Source organism: Manis javanica, chromosome 3 (assembly GCF_040802235.1).
Source record: "Manis javanica isolate MJ-LG chromosome 3, MJ_LKY, whole genome shotgun sequence".
Classification (NCBI taxonomy): Eukaryota; Metazoa; Chordata; class Mammalia; order Pholidota; family Manidae; genus Manis; species Manis javanica.
Window position 1 is genome coordinate 213,820,211 of NC_133158.1, and position 13,917 is coordinate 213,834,127.

Below are 13,917 nucleotides of genomic sequence, written 5' to 3' on the forward strand. Positions count from 1 at the left end.
TACTCAAGTCTGTAGTTGAATATTATAATCAATTCAGTGTATGAAGACTAGTATATGACACTAGGAAAAAGAATCATCCTCATATTTCACTTTAAGAAGCCCAAGAAAAAGAGTGTTTGAAGTAGAGAAACCGTGAGATAAGAAACAGCTTATGTGACTGGTGCACAGTTGGAAAAAGAGAGACTAGTCAAGAATAAAGCTGAGGAGACTGCCAGCGGAAAATCATTCAGAGCCACAGTCAGGTGCCATGAGTGCGTTTTAGCCTGATGCAAAACAAAGGCTTTGAGTTGAAGGGTTTTGGGAGAAGAAGTGGCATCATTGGATTTACTAAAACAAGCAAACTAAGGACAAACAAAAACAAACAAATAAATCTTAATATTTACAATGGAGGATTAATCAAGGAGAAAAAAAACAATCAGGAGAAATAGGAGGCTGTTTCTGAGATCCATGTGAGAAGTTTTGCAGCCTGGACAAGAAACGGAGATCAATTATTGCATGTTTCTACCACTAGTCCAAAAAGAGGGTCACCTGATCATCTAACATGTCATGACTATTACAGTCCGTTCAGTAGGTGGATTCCTATACAAAAGACGAATTCCCTGGGTTGACATACTTCGTGGTAACATCTACCACTGTCGTGGGATTAATTCTCCTCTGCCTGACTTGTATTGGACAAGTGACTATGTGATCAATTTCTAAATTAAAACTTTCTTTCATCCTTCCTACAGAGCATCAATTCAAAGTTGTGAATATTCTAATCATTCCAAAGTGACATTACTTTTTATAATTTTTTTAAGCTGGCGTTTTGACTTATACATAAGCTTCAATGAAATTATTAAAATAAACTAATGCTAATGACTCTGACTCACTCACTCCATACTACATGGGCATCAAAAAGTAAATAACTCTTTTATTAAATTGCAAGTAATTTTTCAATATTATAAAATATGTTTTAGATCATTATTACAACTGAACAAATGAAAAAAAGCTTTATCATTGTCTACTTTTCTTATAGCTTTGGCAATAGACATATATTTTGAGACAACAGTGGAAATACATAATTAAAGGTAGCTCTATGGTAGTGGACAAAATAGTAGACAATGAGCCAGAAGCGCCAAATTCAAGTTTGATTATCTCCAACTTGCTGAATATGAGGGCTTGTAATCATCACTTAACCACTTTGGGCTACAATTACTTCCTCTATAAAAACAAAGAATTAAGTATGATGAACATTAAAATCATATTCAGCTCTGAAGTCCCATGTCTTCTGTAATGTGAAATATAATCTATTAGTGCAAGAAAAAAATAATAAAGAACACAAGGAAAAGAGCAGAGATTTGGCCATGTCAGTATTCAGCTTAATTTTACATGAATGGGCTAGTCAGGTAGTCATAGAATGGACTTTCCAAAAATGTTCATTCACCTACCCATACAATCAGGACTGTTATTCTCAAAAGTGTGAAATTTATCAGAATAGCTACCACAAATACATAGATGCTTGAAATTCACTTTGACCATATCAAAACTGAAAATGATATAAAAATCCATAGACAGGAAGCCCTGGAAAAGTAATCATTAACTGTTAACTAAAAGAAAGAAGGCACTACAATCCACTCTTTGATTAAATTCTAATTTACTTAAAGTTAATCTAGTACCCAATGCATGTAACAAGTTCCTGCATTTGCTAATGAAAGAAACAGATATTGTTTCTAATATGATTTTCAATGCATTCAACAAATGTTCTGTGTCTGCTAAATGGTAGGTGCTGCACCAAATAATGGTCATTATCCTCACTCTAGTGGAAAAGTCAAATAAACACATGAGGAGGATGATACCTTGTGTTAGTAATTTGAAGGAAATAATCCTAGTGTTAAGATCGTGTAATATGGGGATTCCAGTTATCCTCTTACCATATTTATACTCAGGAAAATGATTGACTAGATACATATCAATTTGAGAAAGTATAATATTCCTATGCTTTCCTGTTGATGAGATGAAATAGTTAACATTATCCTGCCTTTTAAGCTATCATGTAGCATAACTATGCAGATTAATGTAAACATAGAACTTTAAATATTGTCCATTAATTTGCTCACTTATGTAAACATTCACTAATTGTCTCCTTTGGGTCATAGAATGAGTCTCAGGGATCATTTAATTAAATTCCCTCAATAAATATATATTTTTCAAGATATATTAAGTAAATATATCTTTACAAAGTAGATTACTTTGCCAAAATACCCAATTAGTTAGTGGTGAAGCAAGGAAAGAAATCTAGGTCTTCTTGAAACATGTAACTTTTGTTCTTTGATTATTATGTGCTTTTTTTAAAACAATTACTGCCATTAAAAAGAACAGCCAACTAAAACCCTTTTGTACTTAGTGAGTTTCAAAAGGTTCATTGAAAAACTGAGTTAATTAAAATTGTATGAACCTTCTCAGGGTGTAATATTCATGGGCAGAATTAATATATTCTTTATGAGATTCCTGGAAGTTTGTGATTTAAATCAGAAACCCAAAATGTGGAAAGGGATAGGGATGTAATAACATATGGAAATAAATCCAAAAATTCTTTATTTTCAGTGAATGTAAATAAGCTTATCTAAAGATTTTTTCCCCACTGTGTTCTCATTTGAGAGGGTTGGAAGATAGCAACTTACACTCTTCCAGTTAAATAATTACAGGATAATTGATATGTCAATTGTTGTTGGAATTTAATTAAGAAGAAAACATTTGTGAGAAAGAGAAGATATTCTTGGCATGTAGTTTAGTCATTGAGAAGAGATTCAAGCAGGGTTTTCAGAATAAATATCTTGAGGGAACTTTAGGGAAAAGCTAAGATTCAAGGAATGAACATTTTGATCCTGGTTGATAGTAAATAAAAATCACTATGAAGAATCTTACTGGCATGGATTTTAATTTGTTTAAATTCCATTATTTGAAGACATAGGAATAACACACACACACACACACACACCCCTTTCCAGTCTTCCGATCCAAATGTCCATGTAAAGGGTCATGGCAGGTGGAGGGACTGGAGGTGAAAGAGAAGGAAGGGGACAGGAATAAGGGGAAGGGGCGAGAGCAAAGAGAGACGAGAGAGAAAAGATGTGCCTAGTGGTCCTTCTCACTTGAACTTACTGTTCAGGTACAAAAAACGTGTAAGAAAAAAAATGTTGGGAAGCGCTGTGCCTGGAGCAGCCATCTCGTTGGATTTCCCACCCTTATCCTTTTAGAACCGTTATAACTGAAGGTAACAACTTTCTCTGGCCAACTGTGCTTCCCGGCCAGAATCTGGCCAGGGTACTTGGGGAAGCCTAGAAGCGCCGAGGCCGCTCTTCCCGAGCCCTTTCCGGGGGTCTGGGTTTACGGTCCACTCTTGCCTTAACGTGTAAGGTCAAGGAGATGGGGTCACATCCGAAAAGACCTTTCGTCACTCCGTTGTGCCTGTTCCCCGGAAGGCAACGGTGGAGGGTCCCCCCGCGCGATTCTGCTCCTAACCCGCGGACTCCCGATTCTTAGCCCTGAGGCCTCCTTCCCGCAAATCTCTCCAGTCCCGCAGTTACCGCTTTTTTTAAAAGGGTGAAGCGCTGAGCACCGCCCACCGCCGTTGGCGGCCTGTCGCTCTGTCCCGCTGGGAGGCCGTGATTGGCGGCGAGACGCATCCTCCGGCCCCGCCCCCGCCCGGGCCGCGCGGGCGGCTCGGCTGCACCCTAAGGTGCGCGGCGGGGTGCGGCGGGCGGCGCCGAGCAGGTGAAGACGCTGCCCCGTTGGGCGGCTGCTGGGTTCTTCTCCAGCCGCGGGTCTGACCCGGGACGCACGAGCCTTCTTCCTTCGCCGCCAGAGCCCGGCGCCCTGCTGTCCGCCCCGAGGCACCTCAGACCTTGCACCTCGGCTCTGGTCCCGCCTCGGCTGTGCAGCCCGCCTGCCCCCGGGCAGCCCCGCGGGTCCCCGTCTGCTCCGCGCCCGGAGAAGGGGGCGGCCACGACGCTCAGGTGCTGGGAAGGCGCGGCCTCCGCGGGGCGGGGAGCTGTCCGAGGTGCTGACGGTCTCCAAGGCTGCTGTCCCCGCCGCGCGGAGTCAGCCTGGCCGCCCTCCCTCCGCTGCCGGATGCCCATGCCTTGGGCAAGACTAATTTCAGGATCGTGAATGTCTCTCCGTACCATGGCCCACGTGAGACGCTTTCGGACATTACTTTCGGGATTTCGCTTCTGGGAAGCAGCCCTGCTACTCAGGTGAGTGCCTTGTATTTAACAGTCGGACAACTCCTTAAAGCCTGTGCACTAGGTTGCAACCACTTGTTATTGATGGAGCCAGGAAGGCGATTCGAAACTGGCTTGTTGAAAGTATCCTTAAACGTATTGTTTTCTCTCTAAAATTATCCAGCAGTCTGTCCATTTGGAGGTCTGAAAGTCTGTAACGATGCTCCATTTTTACTAATAGTGCAATTTAGTAACTGGCATCTTACGTATTTGCAGCCGAGATAACCCTAGAAAAATTATTTCCAAAGCCTAGGTTTTCTTTCTCAGACTGCTTTTAGAGTTGCCTTCGTCTACCTGAATTACAGATTCTGGGTGTCACTCTCTTTTTGAAAGTTACAAAACATGTAATAATACAAATGGAACGTTAATGAATTTTGGAAGGCAAAAAATCTAGAGCATAAGCATTTACTGAACAGAGAAATTCTGAACACTATTGATGTATTCAGAGGTTAGGTTAAATGAATAAAAAAATAAAAGCCTTGCAAATACTATTTCCCAATGAACTTGGTTCAGGAAATTCCTGGAGCCAAAATCATAAATAAATCATTACGTATGTTCAAACTCAACAATAATCTTTTTGGAGAAAATATAAGAAACCTACTGAAAAATAAATTTTTTACATGACACGTCATTTTCTTATCATGTTCACTCATATTTGGTAGGCTTTCTTTTGTTATTTAATTAATTAAAAGATGAGAAGAGAGACTAGGCAAAAGATCAGATAATGTGACCCCTAATCTTAATCAAACAATGTATAAGGAAAATTCTGCTCACATACACTTTTTAAACACCAATGAAAATTTTATTTTACTATTATAATTACCTTAACATTGCTATTCTTATGGCTCAAAAGCTTTACAAGAAGATTGGAATCAAATAATTACAGTAACTAAGTTAGGTTTCTCTTTGAAGTATGTAAATATTCTATTCTGGATTGCTATGCCAATTCTTCATCTTTGGGAATATTAGAAAGACTTAGTGTATCTCAAAAAAACTACCTTACAGAAAGTTGTATTATCTTGATATACCTGTAGTAACAGAAACTAGCTGTGAAGATTATGATATTTTGGAAATCATGTTTATTTTTCTGAAGTAAGGAGTTGAACCACTATAAACCATAATATTTTCAGTGAAAGATTTTAATATGACTTGGTAAATTTTTGTAACTTTACATCTTTCATAATTTTATATGTAGTGATCAAAGCAAAGACTGTAGAGCTTTTACATTTATGAAAATGTCATCAAAAAAGTACAAAATTCATGTTATAAGATAAATGGATCATTTTACTATAATTTTTTCTTAGTGTCTTAGATACTAAGGATAAATGTGCATTTTTTTAGAGAAATCAGAATAGCTTAGTTGATACTTAGATTTAAGAATTTTATTGCCAATAACTAAACCAATTAGGCCAAATTTGTATAATGGCAATTCACCATGTTAATTGTTATAATATATTCTTAGGTATATAATCTTCATCAGTAGATCCTCTGAATTTTGTCTAGAGTTGTTGAAATTCACAAAATTTTATTTCGGATTGGTTGTCATGGTTATGAGAATTTATCTTCATTAGTAATAAATTGTTTTAGCTAAAAATACTTTTTAGAAATAATCCAAAAATTTAATATCTTGAAAAACACATACCAAATACCTTATAATACATGTATTCTTCATTATCAAGTTTTTCTTTCTTCTTTCACAAATTGAGTAAAATTTTTCTCTTTCTTAGACTAACTATTCTTAGAGTAGCTCATCACTCTATGAAGAACTTTAATCACATGTAAAAAAATTAAATATTTTTATTTTAACTGATGGGCCCTGAAAGAAAATTTCCTATAGCAAAGAAAGTAAAGCCTCCTCTACTGGAAATATTTTGTAAAATAAATGTCTTCATGGAAATTATTCTTTATTTACTAAGTCTATTTACTTGTGATGTGCTGAGCAAAAACGGAACATGTAAAGGAAAAAATAAAGACAAAAAAGTGTAATATTAATTCATAAACATCTTTTTAACTTAAAAATATTTCATGGGAAATTTGTAGGCAAGAACAACAGAAATCATAGATATTTATAATTAAATAATTTACTAGTACAATCCTTTTTCATAGGTTTTAAAGATTTAAAGTATTTTTATTGAGATATACACACATAAATGTACACAAATAAGGTTCCATATAAAATTTAACAAAAAATAACACACTTATGTAAATACACTTCATGTATCAAGAAGTAGAATTGTCAGTGACACAGAAGCACTCTCTCCATTTCCTCCATACCTTTCCCAGGCACCACTTTGCCTAAATATAATCACTATCCTGACTGATATAACAATAAGCATGTTTTGCCTGCTTTTGTACTTTGCACAAATACTCTTTGGAGTCTACTTTATTTTTATGAACATTATGTTTATGTGATTTATCCATATTGTTTCATGTAGCAATGGCTGTTTTATTTTCAGTGTTGTATAGTATTCTACTATATGAAGATGGCACTATTTATCCAGCATTCTGTTGATGAGTATTTGGGTATTGTTTAGGTTTTTGCTAGTACTGCTATGAACAAACACCCTTGAATGTATCTTGTGAATACATGTGAATATGCATTTTGGGGACTATGGGTTGGGTCCAAGATTTTCTCTAAGAAAGGAATTACTGGATCATAGGGTAGGTATAAGTATGTTGAGCTTTACTAGATACTGAAGATTTTCTGAAGTTGTTGTACTTATTTGTACTCCTATTAGCAATGTATGAGAGATTCTGTTGCTATTAATAGTACAAAATTTGACCAGTGCAAATTATTTTAAAATTTTCTAGCTTTTTCCTAGACTATTATTGCATGCCCTCAGGTGATGTTTAGTTCTTTTATCTTAGCATAATTTCTACTTTTTTAGTAAATGACTTTATTAAGGCAAAAATAGCAGAAAAAAATATTACTACTAGAATACAATTAGAAGTGTTCATTACCAGAATATATCAGATATAATAAGTGTGATGTTTAAAAGGGAATTATTAAAAAGGATAATTTTTAAAACAAATGCAAATAAGAAAAATTTCATAAACGTAACAAATCTGAACTTTTTAAGTTTCACATTTTGTTAGATATTGCTGTTTTTTGAGGCAGTTCTTCTATGGCTTTTGGGTACTAGTTTTCATATTAATAAAATGAAGAACAAAACACCAGTGTTCAGCTTTCTTTGAAATGCAGATAAGCGATGATTATGAAGAACTTGCAGAAGAAATTACAAAAGCAGGGAAACTGCCAACAGTATTTCATTTAAATTGATTATTTTCATAAAATATAATTTTATTTTTCATCTTTATAGTTTGTTACCAGCAGACTTGATACTTGAATAAATTATGGTACATTGTGTCAAAAACCGAATGTGTGAATTTCAGACTTCTGATAATCACAAAGTGTTTTCTTGGTTTACTTCAAAGCCTAAGAAAAACATGTTGGCACAGAATTTCTTGTTTTTGCTTTTGATATATTTTGGAGGATGGGGAAAATCCTTTTTAATGTTGGCTCTATTTTCTTATAAATATTAAGATATTATATAAATAGCAAGATATTAAATAAAAACATACTCCAAGGAAAGAAAGAACTTTTATAAGGATGATGATTTCTTATATGCAGGTACAGTGGCAAGATGCCACAGTTGTAAGAAATTATGTTACCCATATTATATGCTTCTTCCCTTTGTGCCTATAAATAATCATACACTTTCCTGAGTGTAGAAGGATTGTGGTCCAGTTCTCTAGTCAATGCCTCAAGCAGTTTGCCATGCAAATTCAGAAAAAAACTTGCAAAATATTTTTCTATTATTTTCTCTCTCTTAACCATACAACTATGTCTTAGAGTAGCTCATCACTCTATGAAGAACTTTAATCACATGTAAAAAAATTAAATATTTTTATTTTAACTGATGGGCCCTGAAAGAAAATTTCCTATAGCAAAGAAAGTAAAGCCCCCTCTACTGGAAATATTTTGTAAAATAAATGTCTTCATGGAAATTGTTCTTTATTTACTAAGTCTATTTACTTGTGATATGCTGAGCAAAAATGGAACATGTAAAGGAAAAAATAAAGACAAAAAAGTGTAATATTAATTCATAAACATATCTTTTTAATCAATTTATTCATGTATGTATTTAATGTATAGTGCTAAACAATTCAGTGAGATTTCGTCACCAAATTCTGTGTATAAATTTTTGTGCTAGGTTCAGATTGCCTATGGATATTTGGGAAACCACCACTTTTCTTCCCATTATGGAACTTAGAGTCCAGCAGGGAAGAAAATACAAAAAGGGCCAAGTGACAAGAGCAAAACACAAAGGGCAATGTCGTAGGTCTTATGAGATTGGGAACCCATTGGAAGGCTTGGGACTTGTGCTGGATCTTGTAAGATGTCTATTCAGTGGGCAGAAATAGATGTGAATAAATTGTCCTATGCAGAAGGAATGATAGTAGGTATATAGCTTGCTTAGGGGACAGCGATGGTCAGATTCAGTTGCAGGCATTCTTTCATGGTTTAAAATCATATTCTAATAGCAACAACTATGAGCTGGCTACAACAATCACGCTGCAGAAATATGGGGGAGTCACAGCTTCCTTTCATAATGGAATATGGATAAAATTTAGAAACAGTTTACTTGTAACTGGATAGTTGTCATTTCAGGAATAGTCTAATAACTTGAATCAGAATATCTCTATCAAGCTCTCTTTTTCAGAGGTAGAGCTAACCTCCAAATGACAATTGTTGGAACTGCTGATAGAAATTAGTAAAAGTAAGAACTATGTACACAAACAATGACGAACCTGCAGGATAAGGCGAATGTGTTTGTTTTAGGATTTGTGCTGAGGGTTTGAACTTTTTATCAAAATATAGTCTCTTTAAAGAAAGAAAATCAGGTAGAAGATTTGAATTGTTGGAAAAAGAGGGCACTGAATTTAGTTTGGGGTATTTTGAGTTTGAGATGCCAGCAGTGTGGATCTTGGTAGCCAGCTATTAGTTGGAATGCAGAGATGACACTTGAACTGTAGATTTAGCAAAGTGTCATGAAGGTGATCGTGCTACGTGTAAAGAAAAAAGAATGGAGAAAATACTTTTTATGTAAAGAGGGTAGAACCTTCTAGAGTAAAGCACAGTGAAGAAGGGTGAAAGGAACCCTGAGCTAAACTGTGGAGGTGAGACTGATCATAACCAAGTGACAAAGTCATAGATTGGTCATAGTTGTATAGTGTTGACCCCAAGGACCTTTCCTTATCAGTAACATGTATCAATCCATCACTTTGCTATTGAACCTTCCAATGCTCTAATTTAAGCTAATGTCATAGACTGAATCCACAATCACAAGTGATGCATTTCACTCATTTAAGTTTTCTCAGGAGATTTTTAGGGGATTGTTTTGGAGAATGCTCATCTTTTATTTTCCTTACTTCATGAAGCATATATAGTGGATCCTCTTTGATTCATCAAATGTGTCTCTTACTCTTCTCCATGTGATTATCTTAGTACTTGAATTAATAGTACTTATTGAAAATAAACTCATGTGTAGGAAAATACCTATGTGAAAGCATGGGTTGCTTACCTTTCCCCCCCCAGAGAATAGTATAACACTAACTTTGGCTTGCTTGGGGTAGTGGGTCAGGAAGGGAGACAAAGAAGTCGCTTTCAGAGACCTGATTCTGGAGCAAAGGCAAGAATTTCAAGACAGGAGCAAGTGTTTAGCAACAAACAGAAAGTGTGTGAAGAGAAGGAGCTGTTCGGCCACAGAAAATAAAGCTATTCTAACAACCCAATGGCAACCACACACATTTTAAGGGAACAGAATTTGAAATCCTAAGATCTTGTCAGAGGAAGAGGAAACAATGATAAGGAAAAAAAAAAAAACAGAAGCAGCTTAATCAAGGGGCATTTCTGAAATTCTTTCAGAATCTCCACACTAGAGATGCACTTAGGAGGAGGTATTGTCGATGCCTTTCAGACAATTCTATGCACAGGAGCGGTAACCTCAGCGGTGCAATTAGGAATAGCGTGAAATCTAAAAGTCATTAATATCCTCTGGAAATAGTTTATTGAATGGAATAACTCCCAAAACAAATGATGGGTACTTTTCTATGAGTACAAACATTTGCCATAACCAATTAAGAATCATGGCTGGACCTTGAGATAGTTCCGATACCATTCCACAACCACCGCCAGCATAGGACAGCCACACTTACACTAGCGGCAGGCAACTGGTCCATCCAACACCCCTTCTAAACATGAGAATCTCTCAAAAATATTTCCAACAGGTGGTCATCCTGTAAACTTTAAGATTTTCAGCAGTAAGAACCTCTTTACCTCAGAAGGAAAATATTTACCAAAAATTTTAATTGATAAAATGAAAATACCATTCTACTACTTCTCCTGGCCAAAGTGAACTTCTTTTTTTTTATATGTGGCCTCCAAAATATTTGTCACTGTGGGGCTTCTTTTTTGTTTTTGCTATTTTTTTATGCATGCTTCTCTACTCAAAATTACCTGTCTGCTCATGGAAAGTCTGGTTTTCGTTTGGGACGTGCTTTGTATCGATAATCTCTTTCATGCAGTGGTTCCAGGAATGAAGCTTGGGTGCTCCCATTTGGGAGTGTCTGCAGCATTCTACTGAACCTCTCTAAGTTTATAAAAATGCATGGAGCAATGATTACATTCCAGGCAGTGTGTGAATTACTGGGGAAATAGAACTACCACTTGTAACCACATATCACTGTAGACAGGAGAACGAGTGACATCACTTTCAAATGTTTTAGATTTTCATACAAGCCTTCTCTCTCTCTCTCTCTCAATTATAAGTTCCACAAAGACAGGATTGTGTCTGATCTTTGTTTTCCCTCCATAATATTTAATTCAATGTCATGCATAGATTAGATAATAAACAACAAATAAACCTTGGGATGATACCTGTCTTCTGTCACTGTCTGTATGTCAAAGACTGAAGATTTGAATTCTACTGAAATCTGTGTTATTACTTGGAGGGAAAAGGGAATCTTATGTTCAAGATCTCATAGAAGTTGTAAAATCAAACAAATCCTCAGAAGATGTTAGCTACTCTGGGAAGAGGTTGTAAAACAGACAGAAATTATTAACATCTAGTGGAAAAGTGATGGATTTACTTCTCTTTACCCTCATGAGAAATTGAAGTTTGTATTGTATAAGCATTATTTTTCAACCCTTTTTTCCATTATTGCCTACTAAGGAGAATTTCAAAGATATTTTAGACTTTTTGCTAATTGTCCCCATGAAATTGTAGTACCACAGTATACTGTATATTTCCTTATGTATGTATACCTGTGCTTTATACATAAAAATAGTAAGACTTTTCACCCTCGAGATAAAGCTTTCACCCACCGTCCCTTGGTGTGACCCTGTTGAGAATACATGGTGTGATGGTTGCTACTTTTTCATAATGCTGCTTTGACTAGAGTTGTATAGTTTTACCATTTTGGGTAAAGACATATAAATAAAGCAATAAAGGGAGTATTTACTTGTTTTGGATTTTATCAGGGATTTGAAGTTTCATAAAATAAATAGTTGGCATCATTGATCTATTGACACCCTTTAAGATCAAATTAATACTAAAAGCATTAGAGAACTTTACAAATTTTTTTCATAAATATATGTGATTTCCAGAGGCTGCTAGGCTTCCCATCAATAAATTTCAAATTGTTACTGCTCCTAACAACATCATTGTTAGATGACTTTCTTAATTTCATACAACTGTCTTTTAAAGAATCTTGGAGCTATTATTATTTATAGTGTATTTGTCTGTGATTTAGACTCTGTTGACTTTCTTTTGTTTTTGATGTTAGATAAATGAAAAAAGTTCATATTCATCTTTAAAGTTACATTTATAATTGTTATAAAATAGGTTCTCAACAGTTAGTACCAAAGTAAGCTTTGGAGCGTCTCCAACTCAGGGGTTGAGGGATATGTGTAAAAAGCTGAGAATATGTTACTAGTAAAAATAAACACTAATTGGCAAAGAATTCTAGCAAGAGTGAAATACCACTAACAGGAAGGGAAGCAGGAGGGATTATTACTGTCAGTAGGGTGTGAGCAGATCTCCAAGAACAATGTCTGCACTGCTGTCTGGTTGAGACTGGCTGTACAATGCTTAAGGCAGAGACTGGGGAGAGTACTGATTGAAACCTCCATGAAATGACCTCTAACTGTCCTTCATCACCTGACTGGGAGGAAAATGTGAATTCCGTCTTTCTGGCTGATTTCTACACACCTCACTTTACCTTCTCTAAGAATTCTTCACTGATGCACCCCAAGTCCAGGTGGAGGTACCTCCTCTGTGCTGCTAGGCACCCAGGGCCTTATTACTGCCCAGACCCAGCGGTGTGGTAATGCCCGAGTCCTGCCTCTAGTTCACCCTGTGAAGGTCGTGAGGGCAGAGACAAGAGCACATCTCCCTTTCTAGCTCCGGGATTTAAAAGGGAGTCTAGCACCCCAAAAGCAACATTCAGAATACTGTTGTCTGCGTCTCGCATTCAGAAGGGAATCTGGTGAGAGTTGGGCCTTCACTTTTTTCTTTATTCCTACTCCTTTTTGTTTGTGATAAAGTATTTATGCATTTGCCCCTTAACTCTCTTTTCTTTTACAAAAAAGGTTTTAGAAAAAAAACCTGCGCTTTTCCATTTCCTCACTGCTCACCTGTGCCCCCCTGTTCCTGTGTGGGCTCCGCCCTCACGTCTGCTAAATGAAGCAGCCCTGAGCCTCCCTGTCGCCATAGCTGCCTCTTTTGTGACCTTTGGAGATGTGGAAATAACACTTCATGTGATGATGCTTGTAGCAAATAATTATTAAGTGTATATATAAAATGTTTGTATATACAAATACATAAACATATATCTTTAGGTCCATATATAATTTTTAATTACCTATTTTTTATAAGGTCTCTGCAGTAGAAAGAGAAGACATAATTAAATGACCACCCTATATAATGACCAAATAAATAATGCGTATTTTCAAGGCATAATAATTGAAGTTTTATCACCGTTCTGGGACCAGAATCCCTGACATATTTCCAATTCCCTAGATAAATTGAGAACCATTGATATCATGGAGTATTTGTTTATTCACATACATTAATCTGTTTATTCTAACACGTTTAATGTTTGAGGACCAAGCGACTCTAAAAAGGGTGATTGAATAATGATTTATTATTTTTTTTGCTGGCAACTATTGAAAATGTAGTCATGAATAACCACCCAAAATAGTAACAATTATAAATATTGAGAAAAAGAAATATCTTTTTGGAATGAGAAGGAACATAAATTTTTAATAAAGAAGAAGGGAATTTAAATGGACCTTAAACAATTGACAGAATTTGAGTGTGCAGAAAAGAGGGAAGATCATGTCAAGCAGGTAAAAAGCATTATTAGCAGAGGAAACAGGCCAGCTTCCATGTGAAATTTCATTGTCAATCACTTGATTATGAGAGAAGAAAATATTCAAAAAAGTTACTTTATAGTCACTCTGATGATGTCAATATACAAATATTTTTGTTAATTTATATCATTTAAGTATGTTTGGTGCATCAGAAGCCTAAGGACTGGAACTTAATTATTAGTGCATTAAATAAAACAAAAACCTAAGAAAAAATTTAGG

At 35.9% G+C, this 13,917-nt stretch overlaps 1 protein-coding gene across 2 annotated transcripts in view; it reads left to right on the forward strand.

Moving 5' to 3' along the window:
• The first annotated feature begins 3,590 nt into the window (after positions 1–3,590).
• Positions 3,591–13,917, forward strand: part of GLRA3 (glycine receptor alpha 3) — a 134,762-nt gene continuing 124,435 nt past the window's right edge. For both annotated transcript variants that reach the window (XM_017674121.3, XM_017674122.3), the window contains exon 1: positions 3,591–4,235. In XM_017674121.3, the coding sequence (XP_017529610.1) occupies positions 4,150–4,235 (86 nt within the window). In that variant the 5' untranslated portion in view covers positions 3,591–4,149. The remainder of the gene's footprint in view (positions 4,236–13,917) is intronic.